This window comes from Hyaena hyaena, unplaced genomic scaffold (genome assembly GCF_003009895.1).
Source record: "Hyaena hyaena isolate Hyena2069 unplaced genomic scaffold, ASM300989v1 scaffold_108, whole genome shotgun sequence".
Lineage (NCBI taxonomy): Eukaryota > Metazoa > Chordata > Mammalia > Carnivora > Hyaenidae > Hyaena > Hyaena hyaena.
In genome coordinates, this window is record NW_024080741.1 from 598,398 (window position 1) to 617,567 (window position 19,170).

General features: G+C 42.6%; 1 protein-coding gene across 1 annotated transcript in view; it reads left to right on the plus strand.

Annotated features, from left to right (window-relative positions):
* Positions 1 to 19,170, plus strand: part of CACNA2D4 (calcium voltage-gated channel auxiliary subunit alpha2delta 4) — a 112,956-nt gene that overhangs the window by 35,980 nt on the left and 57,806 nt on the right. Inside the window, exons 17-23 of the mRNA XM_039236349.1 lie at positions 808 to 894; positions 1,449 to 1,520; positions 12,384 to 12,445; positions 13,505 to 13,572; positions 15,937 to 15,982; positions 16,075 to 16,172; positions 18,433 to 18,526. Coding sequence (XP_039092280.1) covers positions 808 to 894; positions 1,449 to 1,520; positions 12,384 to 12,445; positions 13,505 to 13,572; positions 15,937 to 15,982; positions 16,075 to 16,172; positions 18,433 to 18,526 — 527 coding nt within the window. The remainder of the gene's footprint in view (positions 1 to 807; positions 895 to 1,448; positions 1,521 to 12,383; positions 12,446 to 13,504; positions 13,573 to 15,936; positions 15,983 to 16,074; positions 16,173 to 18,432; positions 18,527 to 19,170) is intronic.

Genomic DNA, 19,170 nt, shown 5'->3' on the forward strand with positions numbered 1-19,170 from the left:
TCAGACAGTATTCTTCTAAACAATGGGCTGCAACTAACAAGATGAATGTATTAGGATGCATGGAAAGTTCTGCAAAATATTCAATGCTCAAACATAATACTGAAAAGATGTAGTTTAACAGTGCACCACGTGAGAAAGGCCAAGGGCACTTAACTGACTGAGAACTTGATTTGGGCTATTAGGGCAGTGCCGCTGTTCTGAAAATCCAGTAGAATCAGAGGCAGCAGTCAAAGCCATATGATATTTTGGTCCACACAGGTCACACCCACACTACACTGGTCAGAACCCCATCTGAAATATTGACTTTCATCTTGGGCACTTCATTTTGGGAATGACATGGACAAAGTAGAGCATATTCAGAGGGAGCTGAGGCATCTGCAACCTGGGAATGTTTAGCTTGTAGAAGTGAAGTCAAGAGTAACAAGCACCTTCGAAAATCCAAGAGTTGTCAGGTGAAAAACATTATGTGCAGCTCCAGGGAAAGAATAAGATCAATAGGTAAAAGTAACTGGGAGCTAGATTTCAGCTCTGTATGGGGGAAGAGCTTTCTAATGATTAGAGCTGTCCAAAACTACAACAGGCTGACTCAAAAAATAGGGAGCTCCTCATCATGGGAAATACTCACAGGCCACGAGACCATCTGTCACAAATGTTGGGAAGGGAAATGCTGCATCAGATGGAAGATTGGCCCAGATAACCTTTAAAGAATCACTGAGATTATTTGATTTTATGAATATAACTGTAAGACTTTATAGCAGGGTCTTATGTTTTAACCTGATGTCTTTCTTCCTGACTTGCCCATTCCAGTACAGAGATGGGAAGAAACTGAAACCCAAACCTAACTACAACAGTGTGGATCTCTCCGAAGTGGAGTGGGAAGACCGAGCTGAAACCGTGAGTGGGGAAAGCAGGAGAAAGAGGAGCCGGTTGTAGCTCTATGGCCAATACTCAGGCCAGCTGCAGAGCTGTGAGCTCTGAGGCCACCCTGTTCCTCCCCATAGAGGTTTTCCAAGCCCAAACCAGAAGCAATTTCTGTAATGGGCAATTCTTCCAACTATAACAACATAGCATTATCTTACTGAATCTCAAGGAGTGCTGAAGCTGAATGAGCCATGTCTGTAAACCACAGAGGCTGAGCTCTAGTCATGTTTCATTCTGATTTTTGGGGTCAGAAGCTTATTCAGAAGAAATTATGTCTCAGTAATATGACACTATATTCTCTCATACATCAGTGTACTTGGAAGCTTTGTCTTGGTGAATGTCTGGAACTATAAGCTCAATGGAACCTAGAATCAGGTCTATGTTCCCTCCTATGTATTCTGCTTAAAAGAAAAAGGGAAGAACTGAAACTATTCCTAGGGATCGCCTCCATTCTGGTCAATAAAGCTCAATCCCTCCACCCTCCAGTGTGAGCCAGGGAACTAATACCATTATCTTTCCTCTTGAAGCTGAGAACAGCCATGATCAATGGGGAAACAGGTTCTCTCTCTATGGACGTGAAGGTTCCACTGGACAAAGGGGTAAGGTGCTGTAAGGAAAGAACCAGGGTCTGGTCTCAGAGGGCAGCATCCCAGTGGACTGAGATTTGAGGAGGTGATAAGGGACTTTGACCTAGCTTAATTAGAGCTTAAGTCTTGAGTGCTTGCTGTAGTCTACGGGGCTTGACTAGAGAGCATAGCCAAATGTGCATCAACCCCAGAGAAAAATCAGGCCATGAAATTACCAGTTCTTCAGAGACTACCAAGAGAAGCAGTAGGTTTACCTCAAGGCATTTACAACTCTTTTTTCTTCATGATGCTGCCTGCTATTTGGCCCTTTTGTTGTTTGTAATGGAAAGGAGAAAAGCGACACTTAATTTCATAAATTGTTAGCAACTCTTGAAATCATGTTTTATGGGAAGAGGTTGAAAATAATTGTCACTCCATAGGGCTGATTTTCATCCACTGTAACCACAGATAGTCAAGAATCAATACACTCACTGATGCCATTCCTGTCGCTCCAGTTCCACACATCATTTATAGAAGATCATTTCATCTTCTCATTTAAAAGGTTCCACTGCATTTTCACTGAATTTTCATTGTCCCTTGACATATTTACAAATGTCACCTCCTCCCTCACAACCACCCCCACCTCCTCCTCTTGTTGCCCATCTGCCTCAGCTAAAAGAACACAGGCATCTGTCTGCAACAATTAGACCCAAGTTCTTCCACAAACACAAACCTCCACGGAAGTCAAACAAGAAAGCATTGAAAGGAAAAGCAATTCATTGCATTCTCCTTAGACACATGGACTGAATTTCACTGGGACCAGTATCTGATTTCTGTGGCAGATGCCTGCTTTTTATAAGCTCTGGGCTGAGGAAAGTCTCCTTTAGGCAGACTGGACAATAGCAGCTCTTTCTGTTCATCCAAAAAAGTAAAGTTTTCTTCCATGTACCTCCACCTTTATCCCATCAGACTTCTGCTTACATGCACGAGGGAGCTCTTCCCAACCCAGCCCAACCAAAATGTTTCAGGTGGCTATAATGAAAATTTTAACATGCACTTGGCAGACAGCAACTCCCAGACAGATTGGAGTATGGCTATACTATATCTAATTCAGACTGACTTACAAAGTAGGTACAGTATGTCTTCCATCCTTTCCTCCCAGTGCCCAATGTTCTCATGCTGTCTTCCCACTTCTCAAAGCCACCAACTGAGAGTTCTAACCAGATCCAAACAGTCTGAACTTCTCCTCAAATTTCTGCCCATCCCTTTGAAATGTGTTCATTGCTGCTAATAAACCACCCAGGTTAAATGTGCAATTTAACAAAAGCTTCCTGGCATGTGGGTGCTTTAACATGAAGTAGGGTGATCTATCATTATCATGATCACGACATGATGTACGTTTCATAACACATAGGCATCCATAACTTACTACTACTACTACTACTACTACTACTACTACTTAGTAGTGGTGGTGGTGGTGGTGGTAGCTAACATTTATTAGAAACTGGACTAAGCACTTTGTAAGTATTCACTTAACATTCACAATCCTATGAAGTACATACTATCCTATCCCCATTTTATAGATAAGGAAATTCAAAGAAGCTAAAAACTTACCCACGTAGATGATTAATTGCAAACCCCACATACTTCTGATTCTAGACCACATAATACTCTTTTTTTTTTTTTTTTTTTTTGAGAGAGAGAGAGAGAGATTGAGAGAGAATCTTAGGCAGGCTCCTCACTCAGACTGGAGCCCGATATGGGGCTCAATTCCACGACCCTGAGATTGTGACTTGAGCTGACTTCAAGAGTCAGACACTTAACCTACTGAGCCACTTAGGCACCCCTAGACCCCACATTCTTAACCACTAATGTATAAGGCTTTTTTTTGGTAAGTGTGGCCCTGAATTCTCTACTCACTCTCCAATCTTAAAGATTCCCCAAGAGTCCCTTTAGAATTCTGTTTCCATCTTTAAAATTCATTGTCTTCTCCTTTCCCTCCACCTCATTATATCATAACTCAACTCTCTAATCTTTTATCTCTTTACTTCCATGCTGTCACACCTGCACTCTATGTGTAGGACATTTAGCTATGTGGCCGCTACTGTGCTATCCAGCCTCCTGCTGCTCTGATCTATTATGAAGCCGCTCTGCAATGTTGCTACATTTTGTTCCCTACCAATTGCTCTGTCTCCCCTATGTGTCTTCTCTTTTTAAGAGTCACAGACAGTCCTGTTGTTTTCTCGCCTGCCAGTCTCTCCCAGCCCTTGTAGCTCAGTGGTGTGTCTCACCTCACAAACTTGTTCCTCAGTAGAAACACTTTTCAGATATAGGCCAAGGGAAGCTTTCTTAAAGCATTGTGGGAATATCTGCTTTCATTTAAGCCATACTTCTGGCAGGTGGTAGCTTGTTTTGTTGTTTTATCTAGGAGATTTTACATGTTTTCTTACTTCTGATGGATCAATTTAGACCTTTTCCCTTAAATACCAGACAAGTAAGTATGGTTGTATTCACAAGACGGTAATGGCAACCCAGCAAGACTTAGAGGAGGGCTCACAAACTCCAAAACCTATGGGGTCAGATAGGCTGTGTTCAGGAATGTGAGTAAGAGAGATAAGCCTTTGTGGTGCTGGGAACTGAAGAGTTGCACGTACCATCTAAAAGAGACAGCTAAGAATGTATATTTTTAAATGTGAATTTAATTCCAAAAATATTGAAAACACAATCTGGGCCAATATCTAAGATATCAAATTGTAAGGAGTCCAGCTTTGGCCTGTAGACCTTCTATTGGTCATTTTGATAGCTGGCTGTTTTCCCCAATGTAAACCAGTAATAAGTGTCATAATTTCAAAACCATCAGTAGTATCCCAGCTAGATATCCTAGGACACGTTTAAAAGAAAAACAGGGGCACCTGAGTGGCTTAGTCAGTTGAGCATCCAATTCTTGCTTTCAGCTCAGGTCATGATCCCAGGATCATGGGATCAAGCCCTGTGCCAGGCTCCTCACTGATCATGGAGTCTGCTTAAGAGTCTTTCTCTCTCTCTCCCTACCCCCACCCACTTGCACACTCTTTCTCTCTCTCTCTAAAAGAAAGAAAGGAGGGAAGGAAGGAAGTTCATTACTTCAATTTAAAACTTTATTTTAAAAAAGAAAAAAAAAAGAAAGTAAAAACAGATAAAGTATCCTGGAGCATCTTATCTGGGGCTCTTTTCATCATTTACATATTGTTTGATAGTTTAGAACAAATAATAGCAGCAGGGAAAGAAGACAGACAGTGTTCTTTACTAGCCTTCAGGTTTTTCCAAGTTAGCCCTGCTGATGCGCACATCACACACACACACACACACACACACACACACACACACACACCAGCAACTGGCATAGGCAGTTAAGGCAGCTTTGCCCCATTTCCTCCAGTACCTTCTAATCCCTATGTACTGAATTCAGAGGCGGGGATGTGGGGGCAGCTCTGTGGCACTTTCTCATTCTCTCTCTCTCTGTTACACACACACTCACTCACTCACTCACTTACTTTTTTTTTCCAGCAAAGGGAGGCAATCTATTAAAGGGGGAGATTGTTCTGACACCTCTTTATTCTCATCTACCAAACCTCTCCAGTTCTCTTTCTGTTAACAGGATTCAGAGACAGCCCCACTCCTCTCTTCCTTTTGCCTCAGCCTTAAAATATTATCAAAAAGTTGTATTTCTAGTTATGAGGGAGTAGCGTGCAATAGACTAATTCTCCAGCATATAACAATTATAAATTTGGACAAAATATTTTAAAAAATATTTAAGGGCATTCAAAAGTGATCGAAGGCAGGCAGAAGCGAGGGTTGAAGAAGCTTCAACCCTTGAATCAAGGGAACTACACTGGGTAAAATACACATTTATGTGGATTTTTTTTTTCCTGAAGGGGATGCCCCAGTCTATATAAATGAAATAACTATAACTCAAGCAGAAAGCTATAGTCACCATCTTGAAGTATCAGTGAACAGAGAATTTGGGCTCTCAGAGTGTCTGAAAATGAAGGAAGATACCCCAGAAATGAGGGATCCACAGGTGCACTGGCCCTAACATAGGTAGACAAACTCCTTTCAAATTCTTGACTGGCCTTAAAGTACATATACACAAGGGAAACTCTAAGTACCCAGGGGAAAGCAATAGTTGAAAAGCTGAAAATCAGAACAGGGGTTTCAACTGATGCCTATGGTAATGAAGATAGTTTGGAGTCTAAGTCACACCAAGGTGAAGAGGCTTGGTAAATACCTCAGGATTTTCTTTGAAAGCACAGAAGAGCTATATTTTAGGAGTAAAGACTATGTCTCAAGACAAGAGATTCACTCCAGACCTAAAGAGAAAGTTGAAACAGACCCACCCTAACAAAAATGTAAATTCAAGCCTCCACATGCTCAAGGTGACCAGCTAATTATTTATCTGCTGATTAAAATAAAAATCAGCACTCTGAAGAGTAAGACAAAGTGTATCCAACCTATTCTTTACAATGGCCAGTAGAGCATAAAAATTATCAGGCACATGAAGAAAAAGGAAAATGTAACACATAGTTAAAAGAAAAAGCAGTCTTAGAAACTGACCCAGAGATGACCAGCTGTTGGATTAGAAGGACTTTATAGCAGATATAATATGTATGTACAAGGAATGAAAAGAAAAGATAGTCAGAATGAGTGAACAGATGGAGAGTCTCAGCAGAGAAACAGTTAGGGTTTGATCAAAGTTGGTCCATGACAAGTGATATGAATATAAGGTTTTATTCCAGGGGTTAAACATTATGAAATTGTTGTTGCTGGCAAAGAAGTCTATAAAGCTGGTGTCTCTGCATCGAGTGGTGAGCTTGAAGTCATCATAAGTCAGTAGGCCTAGCAATTTGGAAGGAAGCTGGATGAAATGCGAGGGCAAATAAGAACAAATTGAAACCCAAGGTGAAAAATAGAAAGCATGAGCACAATTAAAACCCACATCTGTCTCTCCCTACCTCCAATCACAAGGATATGGCAATCTGCAAGAAAGAGCTAGTGCCCTTCAAGTGAACCTATACAGTCACCAGCCTCAGATCTCAGGGAAGCTGAAGGAGGAGATCCAGTGGCAGCTGGGGAAGTTTCTTTTGGGGAAGACCACAGATAGGAGCAAGCTGCAAGGGCTCAATATGCCATACTTACCTTTAACATGTAAAATGGCTGCTACTTCCCTTCTGCCTTACAAATCAAGTCTCATGCAAACTTCTCTTTTGGCCAGCCCTAACTTGGAACTGTAATGCGAAGTAAACCTGGAAAAGTAGATCCAGCTTATTTAATTTGACACAGTATATAAAACCACCATAAGAACCAAGTGGAAGTTCTAAAACTGATGAGTAGAATACTTGAAATGAAATTTTTACTGGATGGGCTTATCAGCAGTTGGAAAAAAAAAAGACAGTAAATTTGAAGACAGATAAATATAAATTATCCATTTTGAAGAACAAAGAAATTTTTGAAAAAATACTTGAAAAAAATTATCCCTCACTTACCTATGGTCTGGCATTATGTCCTTAGAGTCCCAGAAGAAAGGAAAATGAATGGAACAAAAGTATTTGCAAAAAGAATGCCCCAAATATCTTTTTTTTTTAATTTTTTTTAATGTTTTATTTATTTCTAGGAGAGAGAGAGAGAGACAGCGTGAGCAGGGGAGGGTCAGAGAGAGAGGGAGTCACAGACTGAAACAGGCTCCAGGCTCAGAGCTGGCAGTCAGCACAGAGCCCGACGCGGGGCTCGAACCCACGAACCACGAGATCATGACCTAAGCAAAAGTCGGACGCTTAACCGACTAAGCCACCCAGGCGCCACAAGAATGCCCCAAATATCTTAAATCTGGTGAAAAACATCACTGAACAGATATAAAAATTTCAGCAAACTCCAAGCAGATTGAAAGAAAAAGAAACCACATCTGGCTCACTATAATATACCTCCTGAAAATCAAAGATATGGGGAAATCTTAAAAGAAGCTAGAAGAAAGCAATAATAGAATTATGGCTGACCTCTCATCAAAAACAATAAAATGTTTTAAATGCCAAAAGGAAAAAAAACTCTCAACTCAAATTTCTATGTATGAAGAAAATATCCTTCCATAAAGATGTGTATTTAGACATTTTCTTATAAAAGAGAACAGAGTTTATCACCATCAGACCTGACCTATAAGAAGTGCTTAAGGAAGTTCTTTAGGCTGAAGAAAAATGACATAGATGGAAACTCAGATCTATATGAGGAAATGAATAGCACTGGAAATGGTAAATGTGTGCATTAATATGAGACTTTACTTTTTTAACTGCTCAAAGAAACAACTATTTAAAGCAAAAGTTTTGACATTGTATTGTAGGGCTTATAATGTACCCAAGTGTAAAATAAATGGCAATGATAACACATAGTGGAATTATCCCTAGAATGTAAGGCTTTTTTGACATTCAAAAAAGTCAGTCAATTAATGTAATTCATTACATTAACAGAATAAGGGAAAAGCGCCATATGGTCATCTCAATAGATGCTGAAAAGGCATTTGACAAAACTTAACTGGAAACAAAAAGAAACTTCTTCAATCTGGTAAAAGGCATCTATGAAAAGGCAAACTTCAAATGGTGGAATATTAAACACTTTCTCCCTAAAAATGTGAACAGAGGAAAGATGTCTGCTTTCACCACCTCTGTTCAACATTGCACTGGACCCTGCAAGTATATATCCTTACAACAAGGCAAGGAAACAAAATAAAAGGCACAAAAATTAGAAAGTAAGAGGTAAAACTGTCTTTATTCATAGACAAGATGATTGTTTACTAGAAAATTCCAAGACTCTGCAAAACAACTACTAGAACTAACAGATAAAATTTAGCAAGTTAACAGAACATAAAGTCAATACTATAAAAATCAATTGCATTATGTATCAGCAAACAATTGGAAATAAATTATTTTAAGTTCTAATTTCAGTAGCATCAAACAACATAAAATACTTAAGAATAAATTTAACAAAGTCATATATAACCTCTACACTGAAAACTACATAATGTTGCAGAAAGAATATCAAAAGATTAAATTAATAAAAATATATAATGATGTTTGCAGGTTATTAGTCAATATTGCTAAGCCATCCATTCTTCCCAAACTGATCAGTAACTCCAATACAATCCCAATCAAAATTTGAACAGACTTCTAGATATAGCATAGGAAGTGAACAGGAGAAGGTGATTCTAAAATTTATACAAAAATGTAAAGGATAAACAATGCCCAAAATGACCTTGAAAAATAAGAACAAATTTAGATGTTTCATACTATGTGATTTCAAGATTGACTGTAAAGCTATAGTAGGCAAGCAGGGTGGTATTGACATAAAAATGGACAAAATAGGAGCACCTGGGTGACTCAGTCAGTTAAGCACCCATGACTCTTGATCTTAGCTTAGGCCATGATCTCATGGTTTATGAGATGGAGCCCCTCACTGGGCTCTGCACTGACAGCATAGAGCCTGCTTGGGAGTCCCTTCCTCTCTCTGTCCCTCCCCTGCTTGTGCTCTCTAAACAAACAATCTTTAACAACAACAACAACAACAAAAACCTGGAATAGACAAAGGGATAGAGAATCTGGAAATAAACTCACGTATTGTCAACTGATGTTCAACAAAGACGCCTTGTCAAATCAATGGAGAAAGGAAAGTCTTTTTAACAAATGGAGCTGGAACTACTGAATAAAGTATGAAGAAAATAAATAGTGAGCCATATCTCACACCATAAAAAAAAAATTAATTTGAGGAGCGCCTGTGTGGGCCGTGATTTCACAGTTGGTGGATTTGAACACTGCGATGGGTTCCATCCCCTCTGGCAGTGCAGAGCCTGCTTAAGATTCTATCTCCCTCTCTGTGCTCCTCCCCTGCTCTCTCTCTCTCACACACACACACACAAAATAAATGAATAAACTTTTTAAAAAATGTTTAAAGAAAAATTAATTTGAGATGAGTCATAGTCTCAATGTAAAAGCGAAAATTTAGTCTTCTATAAGAAAACATAGGAGAAAATCTTTACAACCTGAAGTTATCCAAAGATTTATTGTTGTAAGTTTATTTATTTACTTCAAGAGGGTGTGTGTGTGGGGGCACCTGGGTGGTTCAGTTGGTTAAGCGTCGACTTCAGCTCAGGTCATGATCTCACGGTTTGTGGGTTTGAGCCCCACGTCGTCGGGCTCTGTGTTGACAGCTAGCTCAGAGCCTGGAGCCTGTCTTCGGATTCTGTATCTCCCTCTCTCTCTGACCCTCCCCTGCTCATGCTGTCTCTATCTCTCTCTCAAAAATAAATAAAACATTAAAAAAAGAGAGAGTGTGGGAGGAGCAGAGAGAGAGGGGGAGAGAGAGAGAGAGAGAGAGAGAGAATCCCAAGCAGACTCCACACTGTCAGCGCAGAGCCCAATGTAGGGCTCAGTCTCATAAACTGAGATCATGACCCACGCCAAAACCAAAAGTCATAGGCTTGACTGACTGAACCACCTAGGCACCCTTATCCAGAGATTTCTTAGATAAAACATGAAGAACACTAAACATAAAATAAAATTTGATAAACTAGACTTCATCAAAAGCAACAAGTTCTGCTCATCAAAAGGCACCATTAACAAAATGAAAAAAGCAAGGCCCAGATTGTGTCCAGAATACATAAAGAATTCGTACAGATTGTTAACAAAAAGGCTAACAACTCAATAAAAAATGGGCAAAATACTTGCGCAGACCCTATGTATCCTTAGTCATCAAGGAAATGCAAACTAAAGCTGCAATCAGATTCCATTCCATACCTTCTGCTAGAATTTAAAGGACTGATAACACCACATTCTGGCAAAGATGTAGAGAAATTGGAACTCATATATTGCTAGTGGAAGTATAATAAAAACAACTTTGGGATGTTGTTTGGCAGGTTTTTTTCTTATGAAGGAAACACTTTTAGCATATCACCCAGAAATTCCATTCCTCGGTATTTATCAAGCAAAATAAAAACATGTCCACAAAAATACTTGGTCAGTAATATTTGGAGCAGCTAAAGCTGCTCATTATGGCCCCACACTGGAAATACCCCGGATGCCCAACAGTAGGTGAGTGTAAAGGCAAGCTGGCATACCCACACACGAGCGCTACTTGGCAACAGAAGGAAACACACTGCTGATACACACAACAACACGGGTGGATCTTAAAGATGTTATGTTGTGCAAAAGAAGCCAGGCACAAAAGGGTATGCACTGCAAGAACAGGCAAACCCAATGTAAGGTGACAGAATTCAGAACAGAGTTCACCCTTAGAGAGGTGGTGTGGGGATGGGCTGGAATGAGGCAAAGAGATTTTAGAAGATGCAAACATTCTCTGTCTTGACTGGAGAGGCAACTACATGGATATATACGTTTATCAAAACTAATGGAAGAATACACTTAAGATCTGTACATTTTGCCTTTTTCTTTAATAAGTCAAAAAAGGAGGGGCACCTAGGTGGCTCAGTCAGTTAAGGGTCCCACTCTTGGTTTCAGCCTAGGTCATGATCTTGTGGTTTCATGAGTTCAAGCCCTGCATTGGGCTCTGCACTGGCAGCATGGGGCATGCTTGGGAATCTATCACTCCCTCTGTCTCTGCCCCTCCGCCACTTGCACTGTCTCTGTCTCTCTCAAAATAAATTAAAAAAAAATAAATCAAAAAGCAAAAATATAAAAGGTAATTTCCAGTTCTGACACTCCAGCCAGCCCCATCTTGGAACACTGGGCTCCCTAGGCCACCAGAGCCCTTGCTGGTCCCGACTGTCCCAGCACCGCTATGAGGGAGGCTCTGATTGAGGCACTGAAGGCAGAAGCATCATGGGGATGAGGCTGGTGCTGGAGAACTGTTAATTCTGGTTTAATCTAAAGCAGTTTCCTGCAGAAACAAGCCTTTTTTGCCACCCAACTTCCACTGCACCCCATTCAGACATCTTACTCTAAAAGCCAGAAAGACGAGAAGGGGATAAGAACATGTTACATTCCCAACAGCATAAACTTGTCGTGGATAGGACAATCCACAGAACTTCAGAGCCCAGAGAAAACTTGCTCTTCCCTGGACCCACCCCCATCCATTAAAGACGCACTCACCACCTCATGGTAGCCTTCTACATGGGGCACTATTATTAATCCTGATTTACAAATGAGAATTCTGAAGCTTAGAATTGAAGTGAAGAGCTCACCCAAGAGCACATGGCTTGTAAGTGGCCAAGCTGGCCCTAAATCCAGATCTGTCTGATGCCCAGTCCTGGCCCTGAACCACCGTCTGCACTACCTGATGCCCTAACTTACACAATTCTGCTGAAACCAAAAAGATGGCAGCTTTGAAAGGAAAAAGAAGTTGTAAAAGGGTGACATGGCCCCTGGGGAGGGCTTAGGGGAGGGAATGGTACCCCCTCTCCCTCAGCTGTATTCCAGAAAGGGGAGGTTGTAGGTTGGTCATACACAAATGAGCTCCACAAGCTTTTAGCACCAGCTGGTCCCGTATGAACCCTAGCATCACTATTCACACCTGCACTGTCCAATACAGTAGCCACTAGCCATGTTGGCTATCTAAATTTATATGAACTGAGCTAAAATTTAAAACTTCCATTCCTCGGTTGCACATTTCAAGCACACAATAGCCTCACATGGCTAGTAGCCACTTTATGGGACAGCAAGGGTGTAGACATTGGTCCCTTAATCAGTCAGCCCCAAAGCTGCAGCTTGCTGGGGCTAACGGTGGTCAACAAGGTGAGGCATGCCCATGGTGGTCAGGAAAATGTGTCAGAGGTAAAGGAAGTGGCACACAGGCAATGAAAACCAAGATGAGGAGGTAGGTGACATGGTCAGTCTCTCCAGCAAATATTCTTTTCTCTTTCAGAAGAGAGTTCTTTTCCTGACCAATGACTACTTTTTCACAGATATCAGTGACACACCTTTCAGGTGAGGGACCCATGTTTTTTTGAAAGGGGGAAGTGGGGTGGCTGGAACATAAATACCAACAACTCCGGGCAGGACTTCCAGATCTGGGGAATTAATTTATTCATATTTAGTTGGCAATTTTATAATAACATAAAAAAAAAAAAAAAAACCCAGGCTTGCCTTCAGGAAACTTGAGGTCTAGACCTGCTTTGCCAGTGCACTCTACTTTGCAGGGTCTGGAGCCAGACTGCCTGGGTTTGGGTCCCAACTGCAACCCTAGCAGGCTGTGTGACCATAGTCAAGTTACTTAACTTCTCTTTGTCTTTGACTCTTGTTTGTAAAATGAAGGTAAAAATAGCTACTTCTTTGTGGTTTGTAGGACATAGTCTACTTAAAGATCTTAAAGCAGTGTAAACAATTGTAAAATGAAAGATCAAATCTGAAAATCTCTTTGGTTCCTTCCAACTGTTTTCAGCATGAGGCATTATATAGCTCAGGAAACAAATGGCCCTTATTTCTGAATTACCTCAATTCTCAGTAAAATGTGGTGCCCAACCCAGACTGCTCATTAGAATATACTGAGGAATTTTGCAAAACTGTCAATGCCCCGACTCCATCCAAACCAACGAACTCAGAATTTCTGGAATGAGCCCCTGGCATTCGTATATTTTAAAGCTCCCTATGTAATTCAGATATTCAGCAAACATTAACAACCATGTTCTACCAGGAGAAAGAGGGAAGCATGGTGAGGTTCACCAGGCAGGGAAGCACTCTCCTATTTGTAGGAACCGGTAAGACATAGAAACCTCTCCACATTTCAGGAGGTTTCTGAGAGGTTTGGGATGAATCTTGTCTAAAATGGTAGGTGACAGGGCTCTTGACCTACAGAACTGACAGGGTGCTTCTCAGGAAGAAAGGCCTATGGAAGCATAGAACTGCTGCTTTAGTTCTAGAGAAGACAACCTGTGAGGCCAAGGGCAACACTCATAGACTCCAAGTTGCTGAAGGCCAAGGAGGTGGACTGGACATTGCTTGGCCCTTGCTGCTGATGAGCACTTGTGTTCTCTGTTCTCCCCACAGTCTGGGAGTGGTGCTGTCCCGGGGCCACGGAGAATACATCCTCCTGGGGAACACAACTGTGGAAGAAGGTGGGTCTGTGCCCAATACTGGTGAGCAGTGTGGAAGGAAAATGGATTCTCCTGGGACATTGAGCAAGGCCAGCCTGGGGCACAGCCAGAGTCTCCCAGGTCCTGGACTTGAGCAAAGTCTCAGAGCAAGGCTGACTGGTAAGGAGGGGTCTGTGTGTCCCATGTGCCAGGGCTGCAGGATCTGCCAGTCAGTTGTGAAAGCCGGCAAAGCCCAGGACTTGCTATTGTGGAAAGTTTGCTGGACCAGAGGAGGTGGGTCAAGGGGATGTATTTCTTTCAACAGAGCTGAACTTCACCTGTCAGAAGGCATGACAAAGGAGGCCGGGAAGAGTAAAAGGAGCAAATCTGTAGCAGTTGATTAAGGCTGACACAACAAAGTACCACCAATTGGGTGGCATAAACAACAGAAATGCATTCTCTTGCAGTTCTGGAGGCCATGCCCCCTCCAACACCTTCAGGGCAGGATCCTTCCTGGCCTCTAGCTCCTGATAGCCCCGGGCATTCCTTGACTTGAAGCTACAGTTCTTCAGTCTCTGTCCTCACCATCACATGTAGCTTCTCCTCTGTGTCTCTCTATTTAACCTTGTACAAGGACACAGTCTTATTGGATTAGGGCCCACCCTAACGACTTCATCTTAACTCTTGATATCTGCCATGACACTATTTCCAAATAAGGTCACATTCACAAGTACTGGGGTTCATACTTCAACATATCTTTTGGGGGGACACAGCCCAACCCATAGTAGGGAACTCATGGGAAGTGAACCGAGAGGAATAGCAAGGAATGTGGGGAAAGATGGGGAGCAAGGGCCCCACCCTCCCTAACCCAACCAGTTCTTGACTTACAGCTGCCTGAGCACCTTGAGAGAACAAAACTATTATACGGGGTTCAGGGATATCTCAGGAAGTCCTGGGACGGTTTGGCCACAGTTCCATTTTATACCCACATTCTGCCCATTCTTCATAACCTCTTGAGTGCATCTCATGTCTCCATCTCTCTGCCACCACCGTAGTCATTGTTACCTGTCTCCTGGATAACCACAGCAGCCTCCAACTGTAAATCTCTGCCAGAGGGATTTAGAAATGCCAGATTATATTGTGTCACTGCTAAAGGGCCTTAAAATGGCCTTCTGGATTTGTTGGTTTTTTGTTTTGTTTTGTTTTTTGTCGTTTCCCCATGCACTAAGCTTTAAGATCTTCCCATGTACTGTGCTCTCTCCTGAAATGCTCTTCTCTGCAGTGCCCACCCTCTTATCCCACCTAACTTGGACCCACTCTTCACCTCCGAGTGTAGATGCCACTTTTCCAGCAGTTGTCCTTGGAAGACCCCCCTGTGCCCATCCACATGCTTCCGTGTGACCCCTGCATTCACCCCTTCACACCACACATCCATGACATTGGACCATACTTCTTCCCTGTCTTCCATTGTCCCCAAACAATCAAACTCCCTGGGCCTCATGGTAGATTCCAGTGGTAGAGGAGATTCCAGTGATTCATCCCCTATGTATAATACTCAATGCTCATCCCAACAAGTATCTTCCTTAAAGCCCCTTGCCCATTTAGCTTGTCCCCCCACCCAATTCTCTTCCTATACTTTTCTCTCTGTACCCAGATATTCTCAGGTTACATACCTGCAGGGGACAGAGTGTGATATCCCTCATCCACTTCCATGGGTGAGACCAACCAGTGATCCAGCGGCTTGGAATCATGAACTCAACCAGGCTTACTGTGGAGAAAGGAGCATCACCCTGTAGCTATTTGCCTTATGTCTATGTCAGTCCAGCATCCCCTTTTAATGACTCCACAGACTCCTCCTTGGCATTTCCATCCTCCTTTCCTTCAATTTAACAAACCTCAGTTGAGCACCTATTTTTGAGAACTGAATAGGTGCTCAGTAAGGCATTTGTTCATTTACTCATTCAATCAACAAATGTGCACTGAGCACATGGTTAGTGTAGGTATAGCATGAGGCTACAGAGATTATACAAAACAGACATGGCTCATCTCTGAGTTCTATTTTTGACTGGCTATTTAACTCATTTGGGTGCAATGCAGCCAATGAAGTGAAAATCACTGGTTTCAAAGTAGCAGCTCTTCGAGAGAGGTCCAAATAGGTGGGATTTGGACATGAGGCAATGGGAAGAAAAAGGATTTCAGGAAGCAGGAGCAACATGGACAAAGGCATGATCTGTACAAAACCAGCACCATCCTATTGGTTGAGTCCCTACTCTGAGCTGAGAACAAGGAAGAATAAAACCCAGCCCTTCCCTAGAGAAGCTTCCTGGTGCTTGTTTGTAAACAATTCAGGTGCACATCCTCACAACAGTAGGTGAGCACCATACTGAGTGTGAACTCTGGTTTCAGGCCTGCACGACTTGCTTCACCCAGATCTGACTCTGGCCGGTGACTGGTAAGTGGGAAAGTTGCTGTTAGCAAGGAATAGAGAATGGAGGGAGAAAGGTGGACTTTTCTTGAGGTAACATTGATTCTCCTGGGCTTCAGGATCTACTGCATCACAGATATTGACCCGGACCACCGGAAGCTCAGCCAGCTGCAGGCCATAGTCCGCTTCCTGACAGGGAAGGACCCAGATCTGGAATGTGAGTGCAGGTCCCACCCACAGAGGACTTTCTTTTTTCTTTTTTCTTTACTTACTTATTTTTTTTTAATTTACAACCAAATTAGTTAGCATATAGTGCAATAATGATTTCAGGAGTAGATTCCAGTGATTCATCCCCTATGTATAATACTCAGTGCTCATCCCAACACGTATCTTCCTTAATGCCCCTTGCCCATTTAGCCCATCCCCCCACCCAATAACCCCTCCAGCAACCCTCAGTTTGTTCTCTGTATTTTAAGAGTCTCTTATGTTCTATCCACTTTTTTCTTTTTTTAAAAATTTGACTACATGTGAGTTTTACTATGCCATTTATCAAAAATTATATAAAAATTTTAAGTGAAATCAGAAAAAAATACACTAACCTTGATGGGTAAGGTCTCGATGTGTGGTTTTTTTAAGTGCTGAATTGTTGACATTTCATTTCATTATCGTTATCAATTTTTTAAAAATTCAAGTATTAACATATGGTATTATATTCGTGTCACGTGTAAAATATAGTGATTCAGCAACTCTATATATTACTCAGTGATCATCGTGATAAGTGTACTCATTAATCCCCATTGCCTATTTCACCCAATTCCCCCCCACCCCACCTCCGCTCTGGTAACCATCAGTTCTCTGTATTTCAGAGTCTGTTTTTTATCTGCCTCTTTTTTCTTTGTTTTGTTTTTTAAATTGCATATATGAGTGAAATCATATGGTATTTGTCTCTCTCTGACTTATTTCACTCAGCATTATACTCTCTAGATCCATTCCTATTGTTGCAAATGGCAAGATTTCACTCTTTTTTATGGCTGAGCCACTGAAGACTTTACTTACTGTCAAGTAGTCTTATCCCTGGAACGCACTCATGGCTTAAGGAAAACAGGGAGATTTTCAGAGAAAAAGGCAGAACCAGACTCTCTATGGGGCCATGAATTTGGCTAAGTTCCTGGCACTGTGACAGCAGGAGTGTGTCCCAATGTCAGGGAATGAGATTGCTTTAAGCCTCTTACACCTGGGCACTGTTAAGGCTCCACAGAGACGTTCACACAGTGTAAGGGCATCATCAGCCTGCCCCTAGATCTGTCCCTACCACCACCTAGCTGATGTTGATGCTTTGTACCCTAATGTCCTCATCTCAACAAAGGAGAACATTTAGCCAGCTGGCATATTCCAGTGCCTGGCTCTCAGGCTAAATTTAAATTCCCCAACACAGATGCACTGGTGAAACCACAGGGCCACACCCTTGGCAGGGTCCCTCTTCTTCCTCTTTGGAAGAGGAAAAGGACATCTTGACCCGCAAGTGTCACTCTTAAGACAGGACCTTGCCTCATGCTAGCCCAAAAGGGCACTCATTTGCGCATGCATTCATTCCATCTGTACTGAGCGTGTACTCTATGCCAGGCCTGGGGTAGGCACTGAAGCTACAGAGATGACCCAAACAGATGAGACCCTTATTCTCATGGAGCTTGTAATCTAGTGGAGAAACCACATAACAAAGAAGCAAGCATATGTGTGTAAATAAGGTTATTCCAAATTGTGGTAAGTGCCATGAGTAGGATGCTGTATGGAAACTATAGAGCACCTAACTCTTTCAGGCAATGTTACTGATGCTGAGGATAAAAAAGAGTGACCCAAGTGTCTTCACCGGTACAGAGTCTGCTATGGGGGTGATGACAGAGGTGATGGCTACACATCATTGTGAATGTACTAAATGTCACTGAGTCATATACTTTAAACTGGCTAATTTTATGTTACATAGATTTCACCTCAATAAAAGTAGATCATTTTCTTAAAGAAAGAGGGAAAAGAGTTACACATGCAAAGAGTTGGAGGAAAGCATTCAGACCAGGGAACAGCATGCACAGAGGCTCTGGGGCAAATTCATATGCACAGAACTGGCTAAAGGCCAGCGTGTTGGGAGGGTGATGATCAGGCTGCAAACTGATGGCAGCAGAGAGGAGAAGTAGCCTGGATTCAGGGCAAAGTCTGATGTCCCTGCAGGATTCTAATCTCACAGAATACCAGAGCTGGGAAGAGCCTTAGAAATCACTTAGTTCTGCTCACATGTTGTTTGGGATTGGGGATGTGATGACATGGCTTCCTCAAGCTCACATAGATGGCTTTATGTGTCCCACGTATGTGTGTATGAGGCTCATCCCATTCCCTGAAGTCGAGATTCCTCACAAGGGTGGATGAGCTGTGTTCAACATCATGGAGGAAATACGTGGTTTGGTCTCCTTTTATTTTGCCCCCAGGTGATGAGGAACTGGTGCGGGAGGTACTGCTTGATGCAGTGGTGACGGCCCCCATGGAAGCCTACTGGACAGCGCTGGCTCTCAACACCTCTGAGTATGTCAGTCCTGGGTGGGGCTGAGGGTTATGTGGAGGGAAGCAGCTCCAACCCCTAGGATTCCCTTGGCTGAGTCAGGGTCCCTCCCACTCCCTGGCTGGCAGCTCAGGAGACAACCGGGTCCAAGATGAAGGTGATGACAGTGGGCAGATATGGGGGGAGTGAGAGCTTCCTTCACACAGGCCCCAGTAAAGCAGGAACTTGGCACAGCTTCCACACCCTGCATGTGCTGCTGCTCTCCCCTCTGGAAAAACACCAAGTGTGCCCCCCCAACCCCCCACCCCCGGCATGGCTCCAGATCCCCCACCCACACTGCAGCAGCCTGTTCCAAGAATATCTCTCTCAGGGTTGGGCTGTAGCTGTGTAACCCTATTTGCCAAGTACCCTGGAAAGAGTGGTTCAAGCAGGACTCAATTTCCAGCACACAAGGTCAAGATATGATGAAGTACAAACTTGGTTTTTCCCAGCGCCTTAGATTTCCTCACTCCCTTTGCTGATATTTAACTTGTGCTATCATGTTTAGTGGACAGGTAGAAAGAAGAAATGAATGGTGTGTGTGTGTGTGTGTGTGTGTGTGTGCGTGCGCGTGCGCACGTGTGCACATGCATGTTGGGAGGGCACAAGATATTAATGAGATTAAGAA